Genomic DNA, 26529 nt, shown 5'->3' on the forward strand with positions numbered 1-26529 from the left:
GTCAGAGTGGAAACGCCCCCTCCCCAAGCTGGGTGAACACGCCCCCAGCCCCGTCCCGCGTCAGTAGAGTGTACCCCGTAAGCCAGGCTCGGTGGTGCGAGGAAAGCCCCAGGGAGCGGGAGAGGAAGCCTGAGCTCGCCGCTCCGGAAGCGCGTTGTGTATAGCCGGCTCAGACCCTGCCGGCCGCACACAACGCGCATCCCACTTTCCGCACCAATGTAAATCACTGCCACTACGAATTGTCCCCTCGGTGGCTCACGGACTCAGAGAGATGGCCCCAGTCCAAGAGAAACTGCCCATACAGACTTGCAGTAGGATACTGTGTATCCTTTCCAGTGGGGCGCCTGGACCCTTTGCCCCTCTGGACCCACGGCTAAGTCCTGGAGGCAGCGCAACTGCCACACGCACCGCGCTGGGTCTGCGCGCACAAAAGCGCGCAACTGTATGTCAGTCGCAGCCACGGCTGCGTCTTTCTCTCTCGCTCCCGCCGCCCACACAGGAGGTATCTGTGCTCCTAGAACAATAGAGGGCTGTACCTCGCGACTCGGCCGCTAGAGGAGGCACAAAGAACCAAGCCCGCTCCAGAACAATGTAACCAAAGCGTCGACCGGTCCCCTCCCGCGGGCCGCCTGCCCTCCCCGCCGCCGCGCTACGCGCACAATCAGCGTCCGCTTAATGCAAAGGCGGAGCCTGTAGCCAGTGGCCAAGATGCTTTAACTAACCTGCATCTTAATTTTCAGCACCTCTCCTCACAAACGCCCGGCCTCTCTCCGAGCCCAGCCAAGCCTCGGCAAATGCCAGCAAAAGCTGGGTGCCGGGCGAGTGTGGCTGGCGAGTTAGGCAGCTCTCCATTCCTAGTTTTTCCTCCCCCATCCCCCTAGAGGTGAATGTGTTAGTCCCAACCTTCGTCCTTGCACCCTCCCCTCTCCGTAGGCAATGACACGGGAACTAGCCCGAGCCGGCTCTTTCAGTCAGAAACTCCCCGAGCCAGCGCCAAGGCCGGAGATGAGCCTGGAAAGCGCTGTTGTATCCTACCATCCGTTCCCCCGCGCGGTCAAGATTGTGACTCCTGCTAGTAACTAAACAAGTTTGCCTGGTGTGGTGGGTAGGAGAAGAACGGAGATTTCTTTTTTCCTTTTTGAAGAGCAAAGCGCCTCAACTGCCTCCATACAGGGAAACCAGGCAGCCTGGAAAACTGAAATGTATTGTCTAAGCTAGAGTTCAAGTGCACAGGGCCAATCCTGAGTCTCTGTGAGTCCTTTAAAGAGAAAGCTCCTAGCAGACACAGCGCACCCCCTCCCCTGTCCCACAACTAGGGAAGGCAGAAAGAGGGGGTAAAATTGGCACATTCAGGGGAGGGTGAATGAAATGTGGTGGTGGAGCGTGGGTCAATGAAAGCTTGGAGTCAAGGAGGGAGGAAGAGAAGTATGAAAATGTGAAGAAAAAAAGGACAGAAAAGGAACAAGGGAGCAGAAGGAGGAAATGACAGAACAAGAAATAAAGTGGAGAGAAAATAGGAAGTGCGTAGCGGAGAGGAGGGAAGAACCGAAGCCAGGCGCGCTGACCTGGGGCCACAAACACCCGGAGAACTCTCCCCAGCAGCCGGGGTCCAGGAGACCCTCTGTGCTTACCTGCCAGGCGTAAGGCGGACATGCGCTGGAACTCGGGCTCCTGCAGCCACTTCCACATCCTGCGAAAGGTCTCCCTGCCAGATTTGAGTTTACTCCACGGTTTTGGGTTCCGGAGCAGGTCGGAGAGAGTCCCCTGAGACCGGCACAGCACCCTCTGCGCGAAGATCGCTTGGGGGATGCTGTAGCGCTTCAGCTCCGCGGTGATGCGCTGGGCCACCTCTTTGGTGTTGATCTCCTCCAGCTGGCCCGATGTAGCCACCTGCGAGCCAGAGGAGGACGAGGGTGGCCGCTCGCGGCTGGGCGCCAGCACCGGCCCATGGGACTGAGCATGGCCCGGGTGGTGCAGGCCATTGAGGTGCGACATCATGGCCGCGGGCGGGGTGCCCAGGCCGCGAGACAGGTGCTGCTCACCGCGGGTCAGCATGGCAGTGTGGTGCGCGTCGAAGTTAGGGCTGAGCATTTTGTCGTGGCCCGGCGGCCCGTAGTTGGGCAGGCTCTGCTGCGCGTTGTGGAGGCCGCCCAGCCCGTTGCCCAGTGGCGTGGCGGCCAGCGGGGACAGGCTCTGGCTCATGCCGGGCATCTCCTTGTAGGGGCTGTAGAGGTTGTTCATGGCCGGGAGCCCGCGCTCGTCGCGCATGAGGGTGAAGCTGCCGCTGACGTTGCCCGACAGGCGCTGGTGGTGGTGGTGGTGGTGGTGGTGCGGGTGGTGGTGCGGGTGCGGGTGGTGGAACTTGTCCGACACTGTGGAGATGGGCGGCAGCGGCTGGAGCGGCGTCAGCGTGGTGTAGGTGTTGCTCATGCCCATGCCGGGCGGGGACGAGTCGCAAGACATGCTCATGGCGTGATGGAGCGGGATGGAGAGCTCGGGCCGGTAGTCGCCGCCGTCCAGGATCGAGGCCATGCTAGTGACCATGGCCGAGCGCGACGCCGCCGCCGCTGCCGCTGCCGCCGTGCCCAGCTCCTGGTGCGCCGTTGGCGGCGGCGGCGGGCCCCGCAGCGAGCCAGCAGCGCCGCGGCCCGCGTGGTGGGGGCTGGGGCTGGCCAGCAGCTCCTGCTCATGGCTCGGGCCCCCGCCGCCGCCCCCGCCGCCCCCGCCACCGCCCCCGCCGCTGCCGCCGCCGGCCGGCCCGTGCAAAGTGCCCAGACTTTCCATTGTCAGCTCCGGGTTCATGGCGCAGCCTTCTAGGTCTTTGGTGAGGCATCGATAGGCGGTGTAGGCAGCCTTCATTCAGTCCATCGGGGCCCGGGGGCGGCGGGGGCGGCGGGGGCGGCCGGCGGGCGGGCAAGGCGCGCGTGGCGGAGCTCGGTCGCGGGAGCGGGGGAGGGCGCGGGAGTGCGTGAGTGTGTGGAGGGGGAGCTTGCGTGCGGGTGTGCGCCCCGGGCTGCGGGCGGGCAGGCGGGCGCGCCCGGGGTGGGGGTGGGGTGGGGGCGGACGGGGCGTGCGAGCGGGAGAGGGGAGGGGGCGGGGAGGGAGGGAGGGATCACCGGGCCCCACCGCTCGGGCCGGCGCGCTGCCTCGCCATGTCCGAGCCCGCTCCGGCGCCGACGTCTTCTGTTTGGGTGAGCGGGAGCTGTCCAGAAGGGCTCTGCCGCTCGCCGGGGCAGGCAACCTAGCCTCCCGGACCCGGGGCGGGGCCGCGCCCGATGAGCGCTGCAAACAGCCACTCCGAGTGCGCTACTGCCCCGGGGGGCGGGCCTCCTGAGTGAGGCTGCCAATGGCTGAGGAGGGGGCGGGGCCCTGTGTTTCAGGTTTGGCTGACGGCTCTGTGCCTTTTTTTCCTCCTTTGCCACTAGAATCAAACGTCAAGGAGAGGGAGGGAGGGGAAGAGGGTGTAGTGGGGAGAGAGAGGCGAGAGTGCGAGCGAGGGAGAGAAATTATGTTAAAGATGCCGCTCTGTGTCCCTCTTGAGGAGCTGCGATCTGTAGAAAAGGGCATTGCTTTAGTTCCCTTTGCCTCACCCCACAGCTACCAAGCCGGTCTGTACTGTGAAAATACAAACCCAAGTCTCCTAGCGAGCCACTTCCCAAGCGTCTCTATCTGAGAGCCAGTAGTTTACCCTTTTAAAATGCAGGCGCTTAGGTATTCTAATGCAGGGTAAATTCCCGAGACCGAGGCTTGCATCATCTACCGGGCGAAAGGAACCCCAGGACCCTCGCTGCCTTGGAGCTGCGGCCGGCGACGAGAGCCCACAGGCGGTGCGGGCCACCGTAATCCAAGCAAAGTTAACACAATAACATCATTTAATTACCCGGCGAGCCCATAAATCTCCCAGTTATGAGGCTTCAGAAGGGCCCTGTTAGATTGCAAAACAAAACTAGAACTCCAGGAGCTGCGGTTTCAGGGTGACCAAACGCTCCCCCCATTAGCGTCTTGTAAAGAAGTGGTTGTGGGTGGGGGGCGGCAAGACTGTTCCCAAAGCCTGTAGTGAGCAAACTTCTCGTGGGAGCAAGGAGTACGTAAACCTTCCCGGACGACACCCGCGGATTTTTCTTCTATCGCGTCCCCGCGCGTCCCCGCGCGCGCGCGCACGCACACACACACACACACACACACACACACACACACACACACACTCGAATCCCGAGAAAGGAAAGCCCCAGGTTGGGGCTGTGGGTAGATGACACGGACCCTCGGCCGACATCTGTAAATCCAAAACTTGTTTCTGAAAAGACCAAAACCCTGGCGAGTTTTAGAAGGCTCTCGAGCCGCAGCTTTAAAAAAGTGCACCTTCGTCTACCCAGAATTTCCTTTGCTTGCTCACCCTGGGTCGGGGACTGGAAGTGGAGCGGCGGAGCAAGGAGGTGGAGATTTCCGAGGCCTGAGTGGGGGCGGAGGGGAGGCTGAAGACAGGGAGCTATCGGCATTGAAACCCTTAAAAGTAACAGATTCTTCCAAAGCAGGTTGCGCTCTGTTTGCCTCCGAAGATTCAAGCTAGCTGAGGTTGCGCAGATGTTGCCTTTGTTTAAAGAGACAGTAATTAAGGACAGGGTGGACATAAGTTTGAGAAGCGTGACCTATTTTCTTTTGATCAGCTGTCAAAAGAAGAGCGGGGGGTCTCCTTAAGACAGCCCCCTCCAACCACTTCCAGCTGTTAGAGAAAACTTGATAAGAAAACAAGGACACACAGCCTGGAATACTGTATTTGCCTTCCTGGTGCTAGAGAAAGGTTTGATTCATTTGGAAAATAGTTCTTAGTCTTGGTGACCTTTTGCTGCTGCCCTCCTTTCCCTTCTAGCTACAGAGCAAAAAAGAAAAAAAAAAAAAGAAAAAATCCACCCACTCCCACACCATTCTGTCACATGAATGTACAGTGACGTTATTGATAGATCAACTTCATTGAGCTCTGGCCAATACATTGCCAATTATTCATTCAAGTAGCTTCTTTGTGATATCAGAGCCTGAGTAAGAAAGTGGACGTTCTTCTACTTTGCTAGATATACTTTTCTAGCTGCTAACATTTTTTAATGTCACAAAATTAGACAGGTAAAATAACTGAATTTTCTATTTCTCTGTCTTTGCTCTCCCCGTCAACCCTCTCTTACTGTCTCTCTTTTCACTCCCCATCTTATATATGGCAGCTGGACAGTTGGGATAATTTGAAACAGTTAATGTTTGAAAAACTTACCGAGTTGAACAAAAGTTCACAAGAGCGCAACCTCCTGTTGGTCTAGGAGTACTCAGAGACTGAAATAGGGCGAGAGAGAAGCAAGGCTGGGGAAGGAGTCTGATATGCCCCAATGCTGAACACAGCCTTCTCTGCCTTGGCTTCAGGCTTAAAGAGTGGCCAGGGACCCCAGGCTGGGACATTGAGTAGGTACTGCCACCATACAGAAGACTGAGTATATAGATGGCCATTAAAATAATTTTTCAAAATGATAAACTCGTTTACCAGGCTACCAAGATAAATCTGCTCCTGGGAATTGCATTTTGGTGTGCATGGGAGCAGTCACGTGCTGGAGAGTTGAAAGGTGAGTTGCATATTCTGGCTGCCTTCCTTCCTCCCTCTCTCCCTCCTCCCTCTCTCCCGCCATCCCTCCCTCTTCCCTCGATCAATATTGGCGATCTCAGGGAAATCATGAAATCGTATTGGCTTCTTTGTGTATAATTTCATTGGGCTAGATTAAAGCAGATTTTCCACGTTGTTTTTCTTAATGATGGTTTGAGGTTTTGTATGTCAACCTAAAACCCATTTAAAAGGGAAATTAATGTGCATTTTTAGTCGGCATCCTAATTTTTAGTAAATTAGTCTTGTATGCCTTTTTCCTTTCTAAAAAGGAAAAAAATATTTTCTACTTGAAGATAATTTTAAGAATATCAGTATTAATAAGATTTTCAAATATGTTTCAAAATATCTTTGATGTTCCTTTCTCTACGAAAATAAAAGAAAAAGGTACTTTCTAACTGCCCCTTATTTACACACATACTCTAACATTCAGAAGTTGTGTAACTCAGAATTTTTTACAAAATTGAAGCTACACTCTTGTTCCCCTTCCCCTCAGCAGTTGATTCACAAATAGATGGTAGCAGGCATGCTATTTCACGACTGTTAGAGTCTGGACAAACAGTTACACCAGCCACTATACTGGGATCAGGAAATCCCTTTCTTAACATACCACTTCCGCAGATCTGATTTTCTTCAAAATCAGATGCTTAAATGGTCAAAAGAAGTCTGTAAATAAAATACAGCTTTGGCAACAAATGTAAGGTACTGCATTATAAAAGAAAAAAAAACCACTTGAGTTATGAATTGTAGGAATAGACTGGAAATTTTTACTGCCAGAGCTTTTCATATGTGTTTTCATATTCAAAAAAATTTTTTAGGCTCTGAGAGGGAGAGAAAGGTGAGCATTCAATTAAAACAGAGATCCTATAAATTATTCACACACACACACACACACACACACACACACACACACAAATACACAGACCACAAGTAAACCCAGTCTGGATAAGGGGCCCAACAGCTTTGTTTCTAAACAACAGTAACCACAGCCCAAATCCCAAGAAGAGGGGGGCTGCTTATTTCTACCCAAATGTTCAAAATCCTGAGGAAGGTTTTGTGTTGGGAGAACGCATTTGTGCTACAACTAGGTTTATCAAAGCAATACAAAAAGACATAATGGTGGGTTGATTTGGACTATTTTATTTTTGTCCTTCCCCAAACCATCTGGCGTGTGAGTGTAGGGGTATTGATCAGGATCTGTGAGCTGCAGACCCCATGCCAATCCATAGCGTTTCTGGCAATCAGTGTCGCCCATGAATTGCAGCTGTCTGTGTGGCTCCCGAAAAGAAATCTTCAGAAAAGTCCCCCCCTTATCAAACACTTCATCCGTTCAGGGGTAAGTCAATATCATTTCTTTGTCATTTCGTGGGTGAGGATTATGCAGGAGAAAGTTTTTGTTGTCGGTTGTAGCTGCTGCTGAGCCTTTTTTTTTTTTTTTAAAGGAAGGAGAGCAATTTTCTAGCCATTGAATGGTAATGGTTTTCCAGAAAGGCCTCAAGCGTTTGTATGAATCGTACAACAAATGCTGTTTCAATATTGTGGGGGAATTTTAAGGGGGGGGGGAATTCTCATGTTGCTATACACAAATAATAATAGTGATAATAGAGGGTTCCTTTTAACGACGGAGAAATTTCTCCCCCCTTTTTCCGAGCCTCTAGTGATGAAGACACCGCAAGTCTCTGTGATTACACTTGCAGATGGACGGTGGGTGCTTGTGGAGGAAAGGGAGCCTTTGGAATTGTGGCTCTGTTTGATATCTCCATTAGCTTCAATTTTATTCTGCCTGAAAGCTCAGGCTGGTTGAACACAGGGGGAAGAAAACTAAAACCGAAGCCCGGCACCACTGACCCTCTTCTGCCTCTCAGCTCAGAAATTCTCTGACAGTTCGCGGATTCCAGTCGAATCCAGGAAAGTTGTTGTTTAAGTGTGTTAGGTGGTGAGGTCCCATGGGTCCTTTTTCGTGAACTCGCTTCTCCTCAGCGTCAATCTGGTTGAAATCCGAAAAGCCAGTTTAGTTACAAGCTGTCAGGGACTGCCCTTAACTTTCCGGGTGACACTGTGCGCCAGGGCGGAGGATCATTTGGAGTGTGTTAGTGTTCTTCCCACCTTCCGCTGGTCTCTTAGGAAAAGAAAAATGAAGCTGCGATAGCTCTGTCAGCTGGAGGAGCCTTCTCTCACAGCTGGGTTCGCAGGTGGGGAGTCGGGCTGCGGGGCGAACCCAGCAAAACCCACCCAAGCCTCAGTAGTCCGGGCGCGGGCAGTGGGCGGGCTTGAGGGCGGGGAGGAGGAGGAGGAGACCCCGAGCCAGAAGAGCGGTAGCACCTGCTCCTGGGGCGACGAGTCTGGAGAGGCAGCGGCAGAATCCTCGGCTCCGCAGAGCTAAGTAGCAAGCGGGTCCTTCTGCCTAGTTTTAAAGAAAGCCAGAGACTAGGTCGGCGAACCTTGATCGTTCCCCCTCCATGCCCACAGATAGGAAATTGTTGGAGTTACTGTGCCCTCAGGGATGGACACACACACACACACACACACACACACTTCTGTCCCTCTCCATTCCGGTTCTGGCTTGGTTCCCCGACCCCCTCGCGGGTGGAGTTTGGGTGGAAATCAGAGCCTGGGCCTCTCTGATCCGGACTGGAGGCGACTGTCGCCGTGGTTGAGTGCTGGGATTGCAGACCTTGCCCAGGACATTTTCCTTCTTCCGAATTCGGGGCCCACCACAGAACCTTCTTTGGGGCCACCCTCTGGTTCTGTTTTCGCGGCTGCTACCATTGTAGAAGCTCGTGGCAGAAATAATTTGACTGTTGGGGAAAATGAAATTCAAAAAAGTGAAGGGGAATTTGAGGATTTGGAACTGCGGAGATCAGATGGCTTCTTTTTCTGGGGGGAGGAGACGGTGGGAAGGCTGGGGTGGGGGGAGCCTGCAGGACGACTCTCACCGGAATACAGCTTTTTCTGTAAAAGAACGTTGCACTTTGAGAAAGCAACTTGTTAGCCTGAGAACGGAGATGAGTTTTATCGCCGCGGCCTTTAGTACCTGTTCCATTATTTCTCTCCACCAAAGCCCTGGAGCACCGGTTTTGAGCCACGTGAATCTGCAGTCGCATTTTCTTTTAAATGGGCTTCCAAAAGTACAATTTTGGATTTCCAAAAATACAATTCATGTATGCTTAAAATAAAGTTTTCCCCTCCTCCAGTTGTCACCCCACAAAAGAAAAACTGGCGTGAGGTCCTTTTGTTCAGGTTAAGTTGTGCGTGAAATCTTTTTGTTGTCCTTTCAAAGGGAAGGCAAAAGTTGCAGTTGATTGTAAAAAGGACAAATTTAACTCTCTGAAAGTAGAACTGTTTTCAAGTTACCCTGAGACACTAAACACGGGCATTGCCTTTTATTTATTACCGTCTTAAAACAATCATTTATTTGCTCTGGACATAACCACTTTTGATTGAGGATTCAATATTGTTTAGGTATTAATACAAATATCCACCACTTTACTCTCTATGAAAATGGGAGAGTTTAAAGATCTTTTTCTGTAATTTTAATTGTCTCCCTACGATGTAATTAAAAAAAGAGGACAGAGTATCGAAAAAAGAAAAAGAGTTGGCCGGCTTTTAAACTTAAGAAATATTATTTCCGATTTCTAAAGATAATATTTCTATTTGAAAACTAACAAAAGCAATCGAGGGGTTTAAAATATTTATGCGAGTCAGAAGATTTCTCTATTAAAAAAATCACATGGCATATTTTTTTAGATTCCGTGTATATCAGCTCCTAAAGTAATTAAATAACTAAGTGAGTCTGCGCTGATCTTTGAAGACGACACGATCAAAAGTAATATATCACCTGCAGATTATTTTAGGAGTATTTTATCTTGGGAAATCGCTTCGGTGCCACTCTTTTAGAATTTTGAACTGTTTCACTTCCAAGCGTGTAGGAAAAAGCAACTCTGGCCGACCACAGGGTTCACGGGCGGTGATTTCGTAACTGTGGGGGCCGTGGTGGTTGGGGGAGCCCGACGCGGTCCCCGCGGGCCACTCGCAGCAGCTCCGGGGCCCGGGCCCGGCCAGACACAGGTGGTTTGGCCGCTTGTGGAGAACCGGGGCTCCGAGGGCGTCGGGCCGCCGGGGCTGGGAGAGAGGATGCGGCGGCGCTCCTGACTCGGGAGAGACTCGGGAGACCTGTTGGCCGCGGCGGAGCGGTGCTCGCGCCGGCCGCTCCGGCGGCGCAGAGGCGGGCGTCGAGGCCGCGGGCGCCGGGTGGCGGCGAGGGGCGCCCCGGGCCGGCCGTGCCCTGGTGCGGCTGTCGGCCCAGCCTCGCCAGCCCGGCGGAGCCGGCCGGCCTCCGGCCCCGAGGCGAGCCTCTTCCCGGGGAGGGGGCTGCGCGGCCCCGCGGCTCGGGAGGCGGAGGGAGCCGGCCAGGATTGATGTCTAAATCAATGCCGTTTCTAGGCGCTTCTCTCTGCTCCTCTCCATCTTCCTCAAAGGCAAATCGCCTCCTGAGGGTGATTTCCTCTCCCTTCGCGAAGTCGGCGTGAGGGGAGTGGAAAGCGCAGCCCCACGCGAGACACTGCGGGGCCGGAGGATCTGGAACAAGCCCCCCATATGGAGCTCCTCGGCGGGGTGCCCTGCTTGGCCCCAGGCCACGCGCGCTTTCTCCCTGCCCCGAGCTCCTGCTTCTTCACGCGCGGCCGCTCTCCCGGCGGCGGCACAGGGCGAGGCCTGTCCCCCGGCTGCCCTCCCGGCTCCCACCCGGGCCCCCAGTTTGATGGGATCTGCTGGGGGAGACCCCTAGTCTCCGACGCCAAGCCGGGCCCTGGCTCAGGCAGGCCTGGCTGCTTCTGATTTAATTATTCACTCATGAATTAGACAGCTGCAATTGTCGTGAAAAATCAGCGGTCACTATTGATTCCGGGAGCGAGTGGGGGTGGGGAGACCGCGGGGTGCGCGCAAGGGAGGGGAGTCGGCCGGGCCCTCGGGTGCCCTCGACCCGGCGCCCTGGCCTGGCTCCCCGCCCGGGCCCGGGCCGCGCACGCGGCAGGGTCGGGCTGCCGGGGCTCCGGCTCCTCTCCTCGAGCTAGGCCCGGTGGGGCCGGGGTCGGGAGGCCAGGCTTGGATCCCTCCTCGGGCCTGCTCTCGCCCCCTCGGGAGGAGACAGAGGGAGGCAAGGACACCGGGCCGGGGGTGGAAAGAGGCTCCCCCCGAGGCCTGCCGGGCCACGCCAGCAGGCGCCCCAGGCCTGGCGCGGCTCCCCGGCCCCGCGCCCGCGTTCTGGAGGCGGAAGGGCGGACCGCGGGCGCTTCCGGTCCCCGCGCTCGGGGCGCGGGTTTTGTATGACCGCCGCCCGGCTCCAGGCCCGGCCCCGCGAGGCGCAGAGGCTCTCAGGGCCGCGGCGTCCCCTGCGCGCGGGACGACCGGCCTGGGACGGCGGGTCCGGGCACATGCCGTCCTCCCCGTGCGCAGGGCGACCCGCGTTCGGTCGATAAGGGTGAGTTCCCGCCACCCGAGCAACAAGTCTCAGGTGTCCTCGAGGTCGGAGCCAGGAGCCCCGAGGGCAGGGCAGGCGGCTTCCCTCTCCTTTGCTCGGGAACTGGGTCGGGAATGTTGTCCTGAGAAGGATTCTCTGTGTGCTCGGAGCCGCGAGCCGACGCAACCGTGCGGAGAGTACATGCTAAAGAAGCCATTATGGTTCTATAGACACGAAAATGTAGAAGGATTTGATGTATTCAGATAGTGTAGGAAAAGCTCCCCTCCCCCTCCATCTAGATCAGAAACGCCCAGTTTGGTCTATACAGTTTATGTTCTCCTCTCGGGTCGTATTAAAGCCGTGTGGTTTATTTTACCATTTGAAATTGCTTTTTATACCACATTTTAGAGGAATCACAAATTATACAGGAAATTTATAGGCTACGTAAAGCAAAAGGAATAAAACGTTTAACACTCCTTATCCCCAATGTTTCATTTTTCTCTTTCTCTCTTCTTAAAACTACTTTTAAGTGTTTACTATCCACTTTTGTTTGGTGAAATGTGTTCTTCAGACTTTATCCGGGAAAGAGTTGAGCTCAGGCTCCCTGGAGACCAGATATAGAGTCAAAAAGGCACTACATTGCCTGCTTCATAATCCATGGGGCTGAGTATAGGTCACTGAACACAAAATGGCCTTTCCTCTCTTGCTTACTGAGATGGTTTAATGGATTTTGTAATGGTTTCCAACTATCAGCCAGGGGAGACCTGGTTTTGGGGCTTTGTGTTCACATAAACCGAATACAATGCACTATGTTAATAGCACTTTGCCTTATCAACGGAAATTGGTAACAAGGGAGTGGAATTTCTCAGGGCAATTCTGAAACATCACGTTTCGATACACCACGTTTCAAACATGGCTTCTAAGTATAAATGTGAAAAGTCTTCAGAATTTTCCATTTGGTTGATTCCAGGCGTGAAAGATTTCTGAAAGTCCTTTGAATAATCATATACATCTGCTAGAAAACTATGATACTGAATTTGAAAGCAGTTTTCTGTTTTAATCCCCTCTCCCCCTTCTTTGAAATCAGAGGATTTTGTGGGGGAAGGGATGAGTTCTGGTTGATTTCAGCTTTCTGTGGAGTAGAGGTGGGGTGAATGGAAACATTTTTAACAATTCACAAACCAAGTAGGTTAAACAGAGCCATCTGATTAGCAAAGATTTTTGTGTTGTGAAGGGACACAGTTTTTGCCTTTGCAGATGCTGTTCCTTCCAAGTCCCTGAACCGTTTCCACCCACAGTGCCTCTGCCCAATGTCAGCTCATATCTGAAGTTTCAGTTGCCTTTTTTTAGACGTTTTTGAATCCATTTCCAAATCTAATTTCTTTTGAATAAAATTATTTCACTTTTTTCATTTTTAATACTCATACTTGGTTTTTCTCCCTAGCTCTTATTTTAAACGTCTCTTTCAGAGGTTTTACATAATCAAATTACTTATTACTTAAATGGTATTATTACTCATAGTGGTAGCTGACACCAAGAGATATTACGGCAGACTTTGAGAAATGAAGTCTAACCCTTGTTTAGTTAAAAAAATTTTTTTTATTTGATCCTTGCATTAAGAAAAACTTGCCTTGGTTAAATGTCATAACTTAAATATTGGAACATAAATGCAGTTGCAACCAGATGCAGAATATTGGGGAGTTCTTGAAAACGGAAAGTGTTATACAGAAAATTACGATGGTGGTTAATTGCTTTATTAATTTATTTGTTCATTTTAGAAATATTTACTGAATGCCTACTATGTGCCTATTAGAGGTTTTGGTTATAAGCAGAAGCCGCCTTGAACCAACTTAAGTAGAAAAGAACTTTCATGGCAAAAACCAGGTAGCTCACAGAAGCAGTAGGAGTGCAGCTTGGAAAGCAGTGACCAGGGGAGACTAGCAGACACTGTTGTCTTTGTCACTGCTGCCAAGAGTAACTTCTTTGCTATCCCTGTGTTTTTATGTTGCCTCCACAAGAACTGGTTGGGGGCTGTCATAACTACCAGAAGGTGAGAAGAGGGTCACTCATTCTACCTATACTGCCTAATGTAGGGAATTACTTTAAAATAAGAAGGGTATTTGGATCATGGGCAGCAAAAACCAGAAAAGAAGCAGAAAGAACCCAGAAATATGTTACCACATAGATGCTGGGGATAGAGTAATGAACAAGTTAGATGTGGACCCTGCTCTCATGAATCCTCTACTTTAGTGGAATATTTTATATTTTCAAATATTTATATTTATAATATTTAGTATTAAATAATAAAATATTTAAAATATTTAAAATTTAAAAATGTCTTATAGTTGCACACAGCTTTATGTTTCTTGTATAAAGGAGGAAAAAAAAAAACCCAACTATTCAGATCTCATCTCAAAGTAATAGATTCAACTTCCTTCTACTTTTACTTATTTATTTATTTGTTTTCTTCTGTTGTCTTTTGGATATAGTTGGATGTTGGTCAGGGTAAGTCAGAAAATACTGATGTAGGAAGTGCTGTGTGTAGTCCTCTACCCTCAGTCTCAAGGTCAAGGATGTGGTGGAAACAAGCTCTGGATCCTGAGGAAGAGCCCTGCGTTCCAGTCCCAATCCGATTATTGTCTCTTGTGTGACTTTGAGCTCCTTTCTGTAGACGGTCTCTTCAAGTCTGATTTGATAGGGATCCCCTTTAATCAAAATAGGGTCTTTATGATGATCGGGTTAATTTTCCGAGGGCTTTCTTTTAGATATTCTAAATCTGAATCCAAATAGTTATGGGGGCTTACAGCCTTAAAAAACTACTTCTTTCTTTCTTTCTTTTTGAAGATTTTATTTGTTTATCTGAGAGGGAGAAGAGAGAGAGAGTGCACGTGGTAGACACTTAACTGACTGAGCCACCCAGGTGCCCCTTAAAAAGCTATTTCTGTTGGGATAAATTTGTAATGATTAACTTCATATTCCAAAAAGCTTTGAAGATTTTCATTTTCAAACTGAATTTTCTTTTATTTCTAATTCCACGTGATCTAGTTCAGTGAATGGGCTTGTTGCTTTCAGTTTTGAATTACATTCTGGGTTTTTGGTTTGTATTTCTAACGAATTTTCAGCCCAAGAAAGGCAGAAAGAATAGAAGACAGGATGAGAGAACAGAAACTGTCATGATTCAAAGTAATTGGGGAGTCTAGAATTGTTTCAGAGTTATGTCATTTTTTGGATATTTACTACAAGTTTTTGAACAGGTATTGCTTTTGAAGAGAATTTTAAGTTTTATGTGAAAAAAAATTACTTGATGTGACAAAATCCTTATTTAAACCCCATTTCAAGGTGAAAGGATGGTGATATTTACTATATCATCAAAATGTCCTGACTGGAAAGATGTGGGAATAGTTTCAAGGGTCATGTTTAACATTAGGTTTGTTACACAATATAAGCAAACAGAGGCAACCCTGGATATTTTGTGTTTGTGGTATTCTGAAAAAAACTGGGTGTCAATCACATGAACCCCTTTTAAGCCAGGGTCATGTACATGAGCCTTATGTGTGATCTGTGATCCATTTTATTTTATTTTTTTTTAACTTAAAAAATCTTAAAAGATTTATTTATTTTAGAAAGAGAGAGAGAGAGAGAGTGAGCAAGTGAGCTAGTGAGAAGAGGGACAGAGGGAGAGAATCTTCAAGACAAATTCCCCACTGAGCACGGAGCCCCACCTAGGCTCAAACTCATGACCCTGAGATCATTACCTGAGCCAAAATCAAGAGTCAGCTGTTTAGCAGACTGAATCACCCAGGTGCCCCTTTACTTTTTTATTTCTTAGAGTAATCTCTACACCCAACATGGGTCTTGATCTCACAACCCCAAGATCAAGAGTTGCATGCATGCACCGTGGACTCAGCCAGGCAGGCCTCCCCTGTATGACCATTTTTTTTTTTTAAGATTTTATTTATTTATTTGACAGACAGTTCACAAGTAGGCAGAGAGGCAGGCAGAGAGAGAAGGGAGGAAGCAGGCTCCCTGCTGAGCAGAGAGCACGATGCGGGGCTCGATCCCAGGATGCTGGGATCATGACCTGAGCCGAAGGCAGCGGCTTTAACCCACTGAGCCACCCAGGCGCCCGTGTATGACCAATTTTAAAAGTGAGTAATTCCTTGGGAAACCAGTCATTTAAAGACATATGTACTTAAGATATTGATTTCTGCATGTTGTGGTTTGTTTGGGTGGAGTCAAGTTGGCAGCCAGAAGAGTTACATCTATAGGAGTTGTAGATCCATAATGGGGCAAGATTGTTTCCTTTGCTAATTCCCCCATTCCTTATGACATTTCAAAATCCTACTCATCCTTTAATGCTGGGTTTGTAAACTTTCTGGGTGAGATCATTAGTAGGGAATGGCTTTTATGTTGCAACCCTAGTACAGATATATGCACTTTCAGGAATGAGATGCATCTTTTTTTTTTTTTTTTAAGATTTTATTTATTCGAGAGAGAAAAAAAGAGAGAGAGAGAGCCGGCATGAGCCCACACACAAGGCTGGGAGGAGCAGAGGGAGAGGGAAAAGCAGACTCCCCGCTGAGCAGGGAGCCTTGGGGGCTGTGCCCAAGGACCCTGAAATCATGACCTGTGCCAAAGGCAGATGCCCAACCCACTGAGTCACCCAGGTGCCCCTGAGATACATCCTTTTAAATTTTAGCTACTAAAATGTAGAGCTTGGTCTGATGGTTCTGAGATGTGTTGTTTTCTTCTCTGTATAGCATTTGTTTTTTCTTACTGCTCATTCAATACCTGTCAACTAGAGGTTGGTATTATTATTTGTGTATGGCTATTTTATTGGCTATTTTAGATGGTAAGCACTTGAGGATGCCATCCAGGAGGGAAGTCTCCAGTGGCATGCCATAAGGCTCTTGATCCTATCTTGTTCAATGTTTTTATTAAAGTCTTTACTGGAGGTTAAGGACTGCTCATCAGATTTGTAGGTGACACAGAGCTAGAAGCCATAGCTAATATACAGAAAGGTAAAATCAAGGTTCAAAGTGAAATGTAAATGTTGGAATAAAAACCAACATGATGTAATTTAACCAGTGGAAAACCCCTTTACTGAGACCGAAAAATTTAAATAAAGGGAGATGTAGAGATTAATATACTATAAATGCAAAACAATCCAAAAGTATCATGCTGCATACAAAAAAAAAAACCCAAACTAATGTAATTTTAGGCTGCATTCAGGAACATGATATATAGCTTACAAGGAAGATAACAGGTTCCCTGCATTCTGGGCTGGAGATTTATGTAGCTCTAGCTACCTCGTTTTATTATACACATTGATAAGTTAGAGATTAGTATGGGCTCTCAGGATGTAAGGGAAGAGGAAACTATACTTTATGTGGAAGAATTAGAGCAAATGTTTAGCCTAGAGAAGAGGCAGATGATGTGGTATGTGATCACCACTTCAAATATTTGCCTAACTATCACATGACAGAGGGGCTAACTAGAGTAGTTGTTCCTGCTCCCCAGGGCAGAGTTAGGACTAAGGGGTAAAAGTGACAGAAGATCTGACTTTGATCCTCATACTTAAGGTTTTCCAAAAGTGCAGCAAGTTGCCACATGAAGGAGTGAATTCTTCATCCATAGGAGTATTTTGCAAAGGCTGAGTGACCGTCTGGATAGGAACCTATTAGCAGGAATCAGCTGAATTAGGTGGCAGTTTGAAATAGATGATCTCTCTGGCTGAATTCCAGAATTTGCTGAATTGAATGCTAAAAAAATATTTTGAAAGTGATTTTAGATAGATGATTTAAAGAGAGTAATATTAATATTCAAACTTATAAGAACTTTGCGTGTACACAGTGAGCATTTTTTATCTCAAGGCACTATAGACGCATTCCCGTTTTTATGAAAAATACAACTTTATTTTTATCTGCATTTTAAAAATCCTAAAAAAGCCCTGAAAACCGGAAGTTTTTTGAGTCTTATGTTGAAATAAACTTAACTGAACTGATGTGAGACTTTCCTGTTTATTCCCCTTAGACTGGACATTCATACATACTTCTGCAGAAATAATTATTGTGTTTGATTGCAGGGGGCTGTCCCAGACCCTGCTGGGGGTTCTATAATATACGATTTTTACCATGAACACCTTTCAAATAAATGAAGCATTTTCAATTTTAAATCTATCTCCAAAGGATTTGGTTAAGGGATTGTTACTATTAGCTATTCTACAACCAGATAGGTCTTGTTTTCTCAGGGTAACTTGAGTCCATTGGCCAGAAATCTACATAAGCTACGTTACTTCTCCATGCTAGAATGATTCTCAATAACTATTATCTGGTCCCTAAAACTTGTCACAGGAGGAATTTGCTCTACAAGCCGAATTTATACTATATAATGAAACAATTAAGTTGCTCTGCCATTTCCATATTTATTTTATGAAGAGGTCAGTGGCAGAAATTTTCAGTGTCAAGGGTCTGCTCTCAAAGCACATTTGATATGACTTTAGGCTGGCTCTGGGGACAACATCACACTTTTCTGGTCTAGGTGGAGGATATAGTAGGATCAGCTAATTAATGGCTTTCATTTTGCAAATCTTTTCTATAGCGATTACTCATTCTGTAGACATTTATGGAACACCTACTCCAGCCGAACCCTAAGCCCGTCAACAGTGTTACAAAGATGAATGAGATGAAGATAGTGGCCTTAATATGCTCACACACTCATTTGATCCTCAAAACCAATCTGTAAGATAAGCAGGGCAGATATCACTGTTCTCATTTTAAAGATGAAAAAAAATGGGAGGCTCAGGGAAGTTGAGTGACTTGCTTAGGATCACACATTTAGTAAGTGGTAGAATAGGACTTGAATCTAAGGCTTTAATCCAGTCTACTTATTATTATTATTATTATTATTGGCCATATAGCACTTTTATTTATTTATTTATTTTTATTGTTTTATTTTTAAATTAACATAGAATGTATTATTTGTTTCAAGGGTACAGGTCTGTGATTCATCAGTTTTACACAATTCACAGCGCTCACCACAACACATACCCTCCCCAATGGCACCCCTTCCTTCCCAAGCCCTTGCATTCCAGCAACCCTCAGTTTGTTTCCTTTGATTAAGAGTCTCTTATGGTTTGTCTCCCTCTCTGGTTTCATCCCCTTTCATTTTTTCCTCTCTTCTCCTGTGATTCTCTGCCTTGTTTCTCAAATTCCACGTATCAGAGTGAGAGCATATGATAATTTTTTTCTCTGATTAACTTATTTTGCTTAGAATAATACCCTCTAGTTCCATTCATGTCATTGCAAATGGCAAGATTTCATTTTTTGATGGCTGCATAGTATTCCATTGTGTGTGTGTGTGTGTGTGTGTGCATACATGTATATATGTATATATATACACACATTATGTGTGTGTGTGTATGTGTGTGTATATATATATGTGTGTGTGTGTATGTATCACATTTTCTTTATCCATTCATCTGTTGATGGACATCTAGGCTCTTTCCATAGTTTGGCTATTGTGGACATTGCTGCTATAAACACTGGGGTGCATGTACCCCTTTGGATCACTTCATTTGTATCTTTAGGGTAAATACCCAGTAGGGCGATTGCTGGGTCGTAGGGTAACTCTATTTTCAACTTTTTGAGGAAACTCCAGTCTACTTATTTTTCCATATATATTGAGAACCTGTTGTTTGTATACAAAATGTATCTTCTTACTTAACCCTTATCATAGACATTTACTTTTATTTGGCTGCTCAGAATTTGTAGCTACCTTTTGTTTGGAAAATGCTGTGTGAAATGGGTTTTTATGGAAGATGGGTCTCCACCTCTTCCTATGAAACCCAGAATGCCAACTTTCCCCTTCATCCTCCTGCCGTAGTTGGGACTCAGGAGCATCAACCAAGCTCAGCCAATTAAATACACTTCTTCGGAGGGAAGACACCAAAGGACACAATATTGGTGCGACAGTAACTCTTTATCAGCCAGACTGGTTCTTTTGCTCTGACTCCTTATACTTAAACTTCCTTGATTTTAGACCATTTTCTGGCTTTGATTCTCAAGCCCTTTGTTCCCGTCTATGAGCCATCTGATTTTCTTTCATTCAATTTGTCTGCAATTTTAGTCCAAGTCAGTTTCTGTTGTTTTCAGCCAAGAATTTTGACTAAATGAGATCTATCTTATAGATGAGGTGATGCAATTGGTCCTATTTTGGACATATTTGGACAAGAAACTTGACAGACTTTGTTGAGGGATTGGATATGGAATGTGAGAGAAAGGAAGCAAGGATGACTTCATCATTTCTGGTACGATCAATTGAAGGGATCAGCTTGCTGTCGGTTCCAGTTTCTTATTAACTACAAACCACCCTTAAACTAGTGGACTAAATCAACAACGGTTTCTGGTGTGTTTTAAAAATGTTACTGGCTTGGGCTTTTTACAGGATCACCATCGACGGTTTTGAAAAGGAGAGCTCCCTGAGGTTGAACCTTTCAGGAGAACCAGGAAGAAACTGCGTGACTTCTTGCGACTGAGCCTCAGAACTCAAATAGCGTCACGTCCCCCCCATATTCTGTGGCTAGAATTATGCACAGTCTCGTCCACATTCAAAGAGGTGGGGGCATTGAGGTATCAAAGAACTTGGAGGCTTGATTTAAAACTGTCCTTCCATTTATTAGAGAGTTCTTGGAAAGATTTCTTTCTTTTTCTTAGAAGCCCCTGGAGGAGGACAGAGAGAGGATTTGTTTGAATGTGTTAAGTGTAGATGTCTGTTAAGTGTTCGAGAGAAGATATTAGGTCGGCATTTGGATGTGAGTCAGGAGTTCAGGTAAGAAGTTGAGGCTAAAATTATATATTTAAGAGTTTTATGTGTATGAACGGTTTATAAAGCTATGGGACTAGTTGAGAGAGATCGTATTAGAGATGTAGTTTTGTAATGGTTTGAAATCAGGGAGTGTGATATCTCCATCTTTGTTGTTCTTGCTCAGAATTGCTTTGACCAGTCAGGGTATTTTGTGGTTCTGAATGAATTTTAGGACTCTTTGTTCCATTACAGTAAAAAAATGCCACTGAGATTATTATGGAAACCATTGAATCTATAGACCATTTTGGGAAGTATGGGTATTTTAACAATATCAGTTCTTCCATTTCCTGAACATGGAATGTTCTATTTATCTGTCACATTTAAAATTTCTTTTGTCATTGTTTTGTAGTTTTTAGTGTACAAGACTCTCACCTCTTCTGTTAAGCTTATTCCTAGGTATTTTATTTTTTTCAATGCTATTGCAAATGGAGTTGTTTTCTTAATTTCCTTTTCAGATAGGTTGTTAGTGTATAGAAACACAACTAATTTTTGTATGTTGATTTTGCATTTTGTTACTTTACTGAATTTGCTTAATCTAACAGTTTTTGTAGAGTCTTCAGGGTTTTCTATGTACAAGATCATGTTGTCCGCAGGCAGATAGTTTTACTTCTTCCTTTCTAATTTGGATGGCTTTTATTTCTTTTTCTTGCCTAATCACTCTGGCTAAGACAACTGGTACTATATTGAATAGGAGAAGTGAGAGTGGGCATTCTTGACTTGTTCTGGATCTTGGAGGGAGAGATTTCAACTTTTCCTTGTTGAATATGATGTTAGCTATGAGTTTTTCATAAATGGACTTTATTGTATTGAGGTAAGCTACTTCTATACATAATTTGTTGGGAGTTTTTAATCATGAAAGGGTGTCGAATATTGTCAAGTGCTTTTTCTGCATCCATTGCAATGACTGTGTGATTTTTAGCTTTTGTTCTATTAATGTGGTATATCACCTTGATTGATTTGCATGTGTTGAACCATCCTTGAATACCAGCGATAAATGCTACTTGGTCACGATTTATGATTCTTTTCATATGCTTTTGCATTCAGTTTACTAGTATTTTGTTGAGAAATTTGCATCATTGATTTATCAGGAATATTGACCTATAGTTTTCTTTCCTCATATAATCTTTTTTAGCCTTGGTGTAAGTTTGAAGCTGTCTTCATAGAATGAATTTGGAAGTGTTTCTTCTAATTTTGGAAGACTTTAAGAAGGATTGGTTCTTTACCAAACATTCTTTAAATGTTTGGTAAAATTCACCCATGAAACCATCTGGTCATGGGGTTTTCTGTGTTGGAGGTTTTTTGATTACTTTTTTAATTTCTTCATTTGTTTTTGGTATTTTCAGACTTTATATTTTTTCCTTTATTCAGTCTTGGTAGGTTGTATGTATTTAGGAATTTCTTCATTTCCTCTAGATTGTCCAATTTGTTGGCATATACTTGTTCATAATAGTACCTTATGACCTTTTTATTTCCGTGGGATCCATTACAATGTCTCCTCTTTCATTTCTGATTTTGAGCCTTCTCTTCCTCTTTCTCTCTCTCTTTTTAAAAAGGTTTTATTTACTTATTTAAGAGAGAGAGAGAGCACAAGAAGGGGAAGCAGCAAAGGGAGAAGGAGAAGCAGGCTCCCCACTGAGCAAGGAGCCTGATATGTGGGACTCAATCTCAGGATCGTGGGATCATGACCTGAGCCAAAGGGAGATGCTTAACTGACTGAGCCACTCAGACTCCCCTCTTCCTGCTTTTTTTTTTTTTTTTTTTTAGTCTAAATGAGGTTTTGTTGATTTTTTCTTTTCAAAAAGTCAACTCTCAGTCTCATCAATTTTATTTATGTATCTATCTGTCTATTTGTAAGATTCTTATTTATTTGAGAGAGAGAAGGAGAGAGAGAGAGAGAGAGAGAGAGAAATCATGAATGGGGGGAGTGGCAGAGGGAGAAGTAGTTGAGCAGGGAGCCCCTACTGGGGCTCAATCCCAGGACCCTGGGATCATGACCTGAGTTGAAGGCAGATGCTTGACTGACTGAAGCATCCAGGTGCCTCTCATCAATTTTTAAAAATGTTTTTCTATTTTCCATTTCATTTATTTCTGCCCTACTATTTATTATTTCTTTCTTTCTGCTAATTTGGTGGCTTTGTTTGCTCTTTTTCTGGTTCCTCGAGTTGTAAAGGTAGGTTGTTTATTTGAAATCCTTCTTTTTTGTTAATTTAGGTGTTTATTACTATGAACATCCCTCTTAGTACTGCTTTTGTTGCATCTTATAAGTTTTGGTATGTTATATTTTCATTTTCATTGAGATATTTTGAGTTGTTTTCTAATTTCCTTTTTAATTTCTTCTTAGGCCCAGTAGTTATTTGAGTGTGTTGTTTAATTTCCATGTGCTTGTGAATTTTCCTATGTTCTTTCTTTTGTTGACATCTAGTTTCAATCCATAGTAATTGGAAAAGATACCTTGAATTTCCTCCATTTTCTTAGATTTGTTGAGATTTATTTTATGACCTAGCATGTGATCTATCCTGGAGAATGTTCCATATGCACTTGAATAAATGTTTTGTTGCTGTGAGGTGGAATGTTCTTTATATGTCTATTAGGCCCATTTGATATGCAGTGTTGTTCAGTTCTATTGTTTCTCCACTAATTTTTTGTCTGGATGGTCTATCTATTTTAGAGAGTGGGTATAGAAGTCTCCTATTACTGTAATGTGCATTTCTCTGTCCAGATCTGCCAATGTTTCCTTTATATGTTTATATTTAGGTGGTTTGATGTGTGTGTGTGTGTGTGTGTGTGCATGTGTGTATATATATACACATATATATGTATATATATTTATAACTATTATATATGCCTATTGAATTGATCCTTTTATCATTATTTAGTTGTTTTTATAGTATTATGTAATAGCCTTCCTGTTGTATTCACCCTTTTATCTTTCATAAGGCTTTTGTCTCTTGTGGCAGTTTTTGACTTAAAGTCTATTTTGTCTGATATAAGTATAACCACCCTGCTCTTTTTTCATTTCAGTTTGCATGGAATATCTTTCTCCACTCTCTCATTTTCAGCCTATATATGTTCTTCGGTCTAAAGTGAGTCTCTTGTAGACAGCATATAGTTGGGTCTTATCTATTTTATCTATTCAGCTGCTCTGTGTCTTTTGATTGCTGAGTTTAGTCCATTTACATTTAAGGTAGTTATTGATAGGTAAGGACTTAGTATTGCTCTTTTGTTAGTTGTTTTGTAGTTTTCCTGTTGTCTTGTCTTTCTTTATGGTTTGATAATTTTTCAGTGATATGCCTTGATTCCTTTTTCTTTAACTTTTGTGTATCTAATGTACCGTTTTTTGTTGGTTACCATGAGGTTCATATTGACCATTTTATAGTTAAAGCAGTCTGTTTTAAGCTGATAACAACTTCAATTGCATACAAAAACTCTTCAGTTTACCCCCCCATTTACTCTTTATGCAATCAATATCAGATTTTACTTCTTTCTGTATTGCGTTGAATTGACAAATTTCTGTGGTTATAGTTATTTTTACTACATTTACCTTTTGATTTATATAACCAGTGTTAAAAGTGATTTATTTGCTACTACTGTAGTCTTAGAATATTCTCTTTGTCTTTATATTTACCATTAGTAGTAAGATTTTTGCTTTCATATGCTGTCATTTCATTGTTTAGTATCTTTTTATTCATCTTGAAGAACTCTCTTTAGCCTTTCTTGTAGGGCTCATCTAGAGGAGATAAACCCCCTTAGTTTTTGTTTGTTTCCTACATTCTTTTTTTTTAATTGTCACTAAGAAATGGACTTTATTTTATTTTTTAAATTTAATTTAATTTAATTATTATTTTTTAATTTAAATTCAATTAGTTTACATATAATGTATTATTTGTTTCAGGGGTACAGGTCTGTGATTCATTAATCTTATATAATACCCAGTACTCATCCTACATTACTTTTTTTTTTTTTAAGATTTTATTTATTTGACCGAGAGATAGAGAGAGAGCACAAGTACGCCAAGTGCCAGGCAGAAGGAGAGAGAGAAGCAGGCTCTCCACTGAGCAGGGAGCCTGATGCGGGGCTTGATCCCAGGACCCTGGAATCATGGCCTGAGCCGAAGGCAGGCGCTTAACCAACTGAGCCACCCAGGCACCCCACATCCTACATTCTTAAAAGACAGTTTTTCTGGGTACAATATTCTTGGTTGGCAGGGGTTTTTTCTTTAAGTACCTTGAATATAGTATCCCATTCTCTACTGGTTTGCTAGGTTTCTGCTGAGCAATATGCTTTATAGGGTGTGAACAATTTCCCTTGTGTGTGACAAGTCTCTTTTTTCTTGTGGCTCTTAAAATTTTATTTTTCTTTGAAATTTTTTATAAAGATTTTATTTATTTGAGAGAGAGTGAGAGGGAGCATGAGTGAGGTCAAGGAGCAGAAGGAGAGGAAGAGGCAGATTCCCCGCTGAGCAGGGAGCCAGACTCAGGGCTTGATCCCAGGACCCTGAGATCATGACCTGAGCCAAAGGCAGATGCTCCACTGACTGATCCACCCAGATGCCCCTCTTTTAAACATTTTTTTTTTAAAGATTTTATTTATTTGCCAGAGAGAGAGAGAGTACACACAAGCAGGCAGAGAGGCAGGCAGAGGCAGTGAGAGAAGCAGGCTCCCTGCCGAGCAAGGAGCCCAGTGTGGGACTCGATACCAGGACCCTGGGATCATGACCTGAGCCGAAGGCAGCGGCTTAACCAACTGAGCCACCCAGGCGTCCCTCCTTTAAACATTCTTAAGCTATTTTAGTTCTTTTGTTTTTTCATATACATTTTAGGATAATCTTATTTACATCCACAAAAAAATCTTCCTGAAATTTTAGTAGGAATTGTGTTAAACTTGTGTACAAATTCAGGACTAATTAAAAAAATAAATTCAGGAATAATAGACATCTTTATTATATTGAGTCTTCTAATCCATAAACATAGTATGTAACTCAATTTATTCATATTTTGTTTGACTTATTTCATCTCAATGTGTAGTTTTCTACAGTTCTTAATGCATTTTGTTATATTTTCCCTAAGAGTTTAATTTTGGTGGGTGATTCTAAGTTATATTGCATTTTTAGTTTTGGTATACATGTACTCATTGCTATCTATAAATCTATGATTTTTTTTGTGTGTTTATCTTGTCTCCTCCAACCTTGCTGAGCTTATTTATTAGTCTTTTTCTTTAAATGGGGGAGTCCTTGGGGTTTTCTATGTGGACATTCATTCTCATCTTTTTTTTTTTTTTTTAAGATTTTATTTCTTTATTTGACAGAGAGATCACAAGTAGGCAGACAGGCAGGCAGAGAGAGAGAGGGAAGCAGGCTCCTTGCCAAGCAGAGAGCCAGATGCAGGACTCGATCCCAGGACCCTGAGATCATGACCTGAGCCGAAGACAGAGGCTTAACCCACTGAGCCAACCAGGTGCCCCCATTCTCATCTTTAAATAAGGACAATTTTGTGTCTTCCTTTATGATCTATGAAAATTTTCTTTCTTTTCTTGCTGTATAGTACAGGCTAGAACTTCTAGTAGTATGTTGAATGAGAGTGGTGAGAATGGACAACCTTGTCTTGTTCTGAAACTTAGAGGGGAACACATTTAGCCTTTCATCATTTAGTATAACATTACTCGTAGGTGCTCTTTATAAAGTTGAGGAAATTCTCCTAAATTCGTCTTTTGATAGAGTTTTATCATGAATGAGTATTGAATTTTATCAAGTAATTTTAGTCATTGCTTGGTATGATCATATGATTTTTCTTCTTTCTTTTGTTAATAAGATGGGTTACATTGATTTTCTAATATTGAATTAGAAATCATCTCTTGCATCTCTGGAATAAACATCACTTGGTCATTGTGATGATTAGTTATGTGTGTCCTTATATATGTCAACTTTATTGGACTAAAGAATACCCGGATAATTGACACAACGCCCAGATAGTTGACAAAACACTATTTCTAGGTATGTCTGTGAGAGTGTTTCTAGAAGAGGTTAGAATTTGAATTGGTGAACTGAGTAAAGTAGATAGTCTTCCTCAATATATATAGACATCATCCAATCCATAAAGGGCCCAAATAGAAGGAAAAAAAAAAAAGCAGAGGAAGGGCAAATACTTGTTTAAAATAAATCAAACAGGGAAAAAGAAACATAAAGTAGGTGGAACAAATAGTAAACAGATAATAAGATGGCTGGTACAGGTAACATCAGTAATTGTTTTAGATGTAAATGGACTTAATGCTTTAGCTAAAAGACAGCCATTATAAGACTAGATAAAAACCATAACCCTATGAAGTGTTACTCAGAAGAGATACACCTTAAACATAGAGATTTGAAGATTGAAAGAAAAAGGTTGGAAAAATATATATCTATTATTCAACAAACTAGACTGTAGAAAAGAAATATTAAAATATTTCACATAAGCAAGATTTTGTGAAGACAAAAGGGTCAATCCAGTAGAAACATAAAACAATACTGGGAAATTTTAACCTGTCTCTGTCAATAGTTCATAGTATAAACAGATTAAAAAAATCAGAAATCTTTTGG

The 26529-nt window shown here is 44.4% G+C and overlaps 1 protein-coding gene across 1 annotated transcript in view; it reads right to left on the bottom strand.

Moving 5' to 3' along the window:
- The window catches only part of ONECUT2 (one cut homeobox 2), a 47189-nt gene extending 44237 nt beyond the window's left edge, over positions 1 to 2952 (bottom strand). Inside the window, exon 1 of the mRNA XM_080821155.1 lies at positions 1632 to 2952. Coding sequence (XP_080677281.1) covers positions 1632 to 2859 — 1228 coding nt within the window. The 5' untranslated portion in view covers positions 2860 to 2952. The remainder of the gene's footprint in view (positions 1 to 1631) is intronic.
- Between the last annotated feature and the right edge of the window lie 23577 nt (positions 2953 to 26529).

This window comes from Martes martes (assembly GCF_963455335.1).
Source record: "Martes martes genome assembly, chromosome: 13".
In the NCBI taxonomy this organism is placed as follows: Eukaryota; Metazoa; Chordata; class Mammalia; order Carnivora; family Mustelidae; genus Martes; species Martes martes.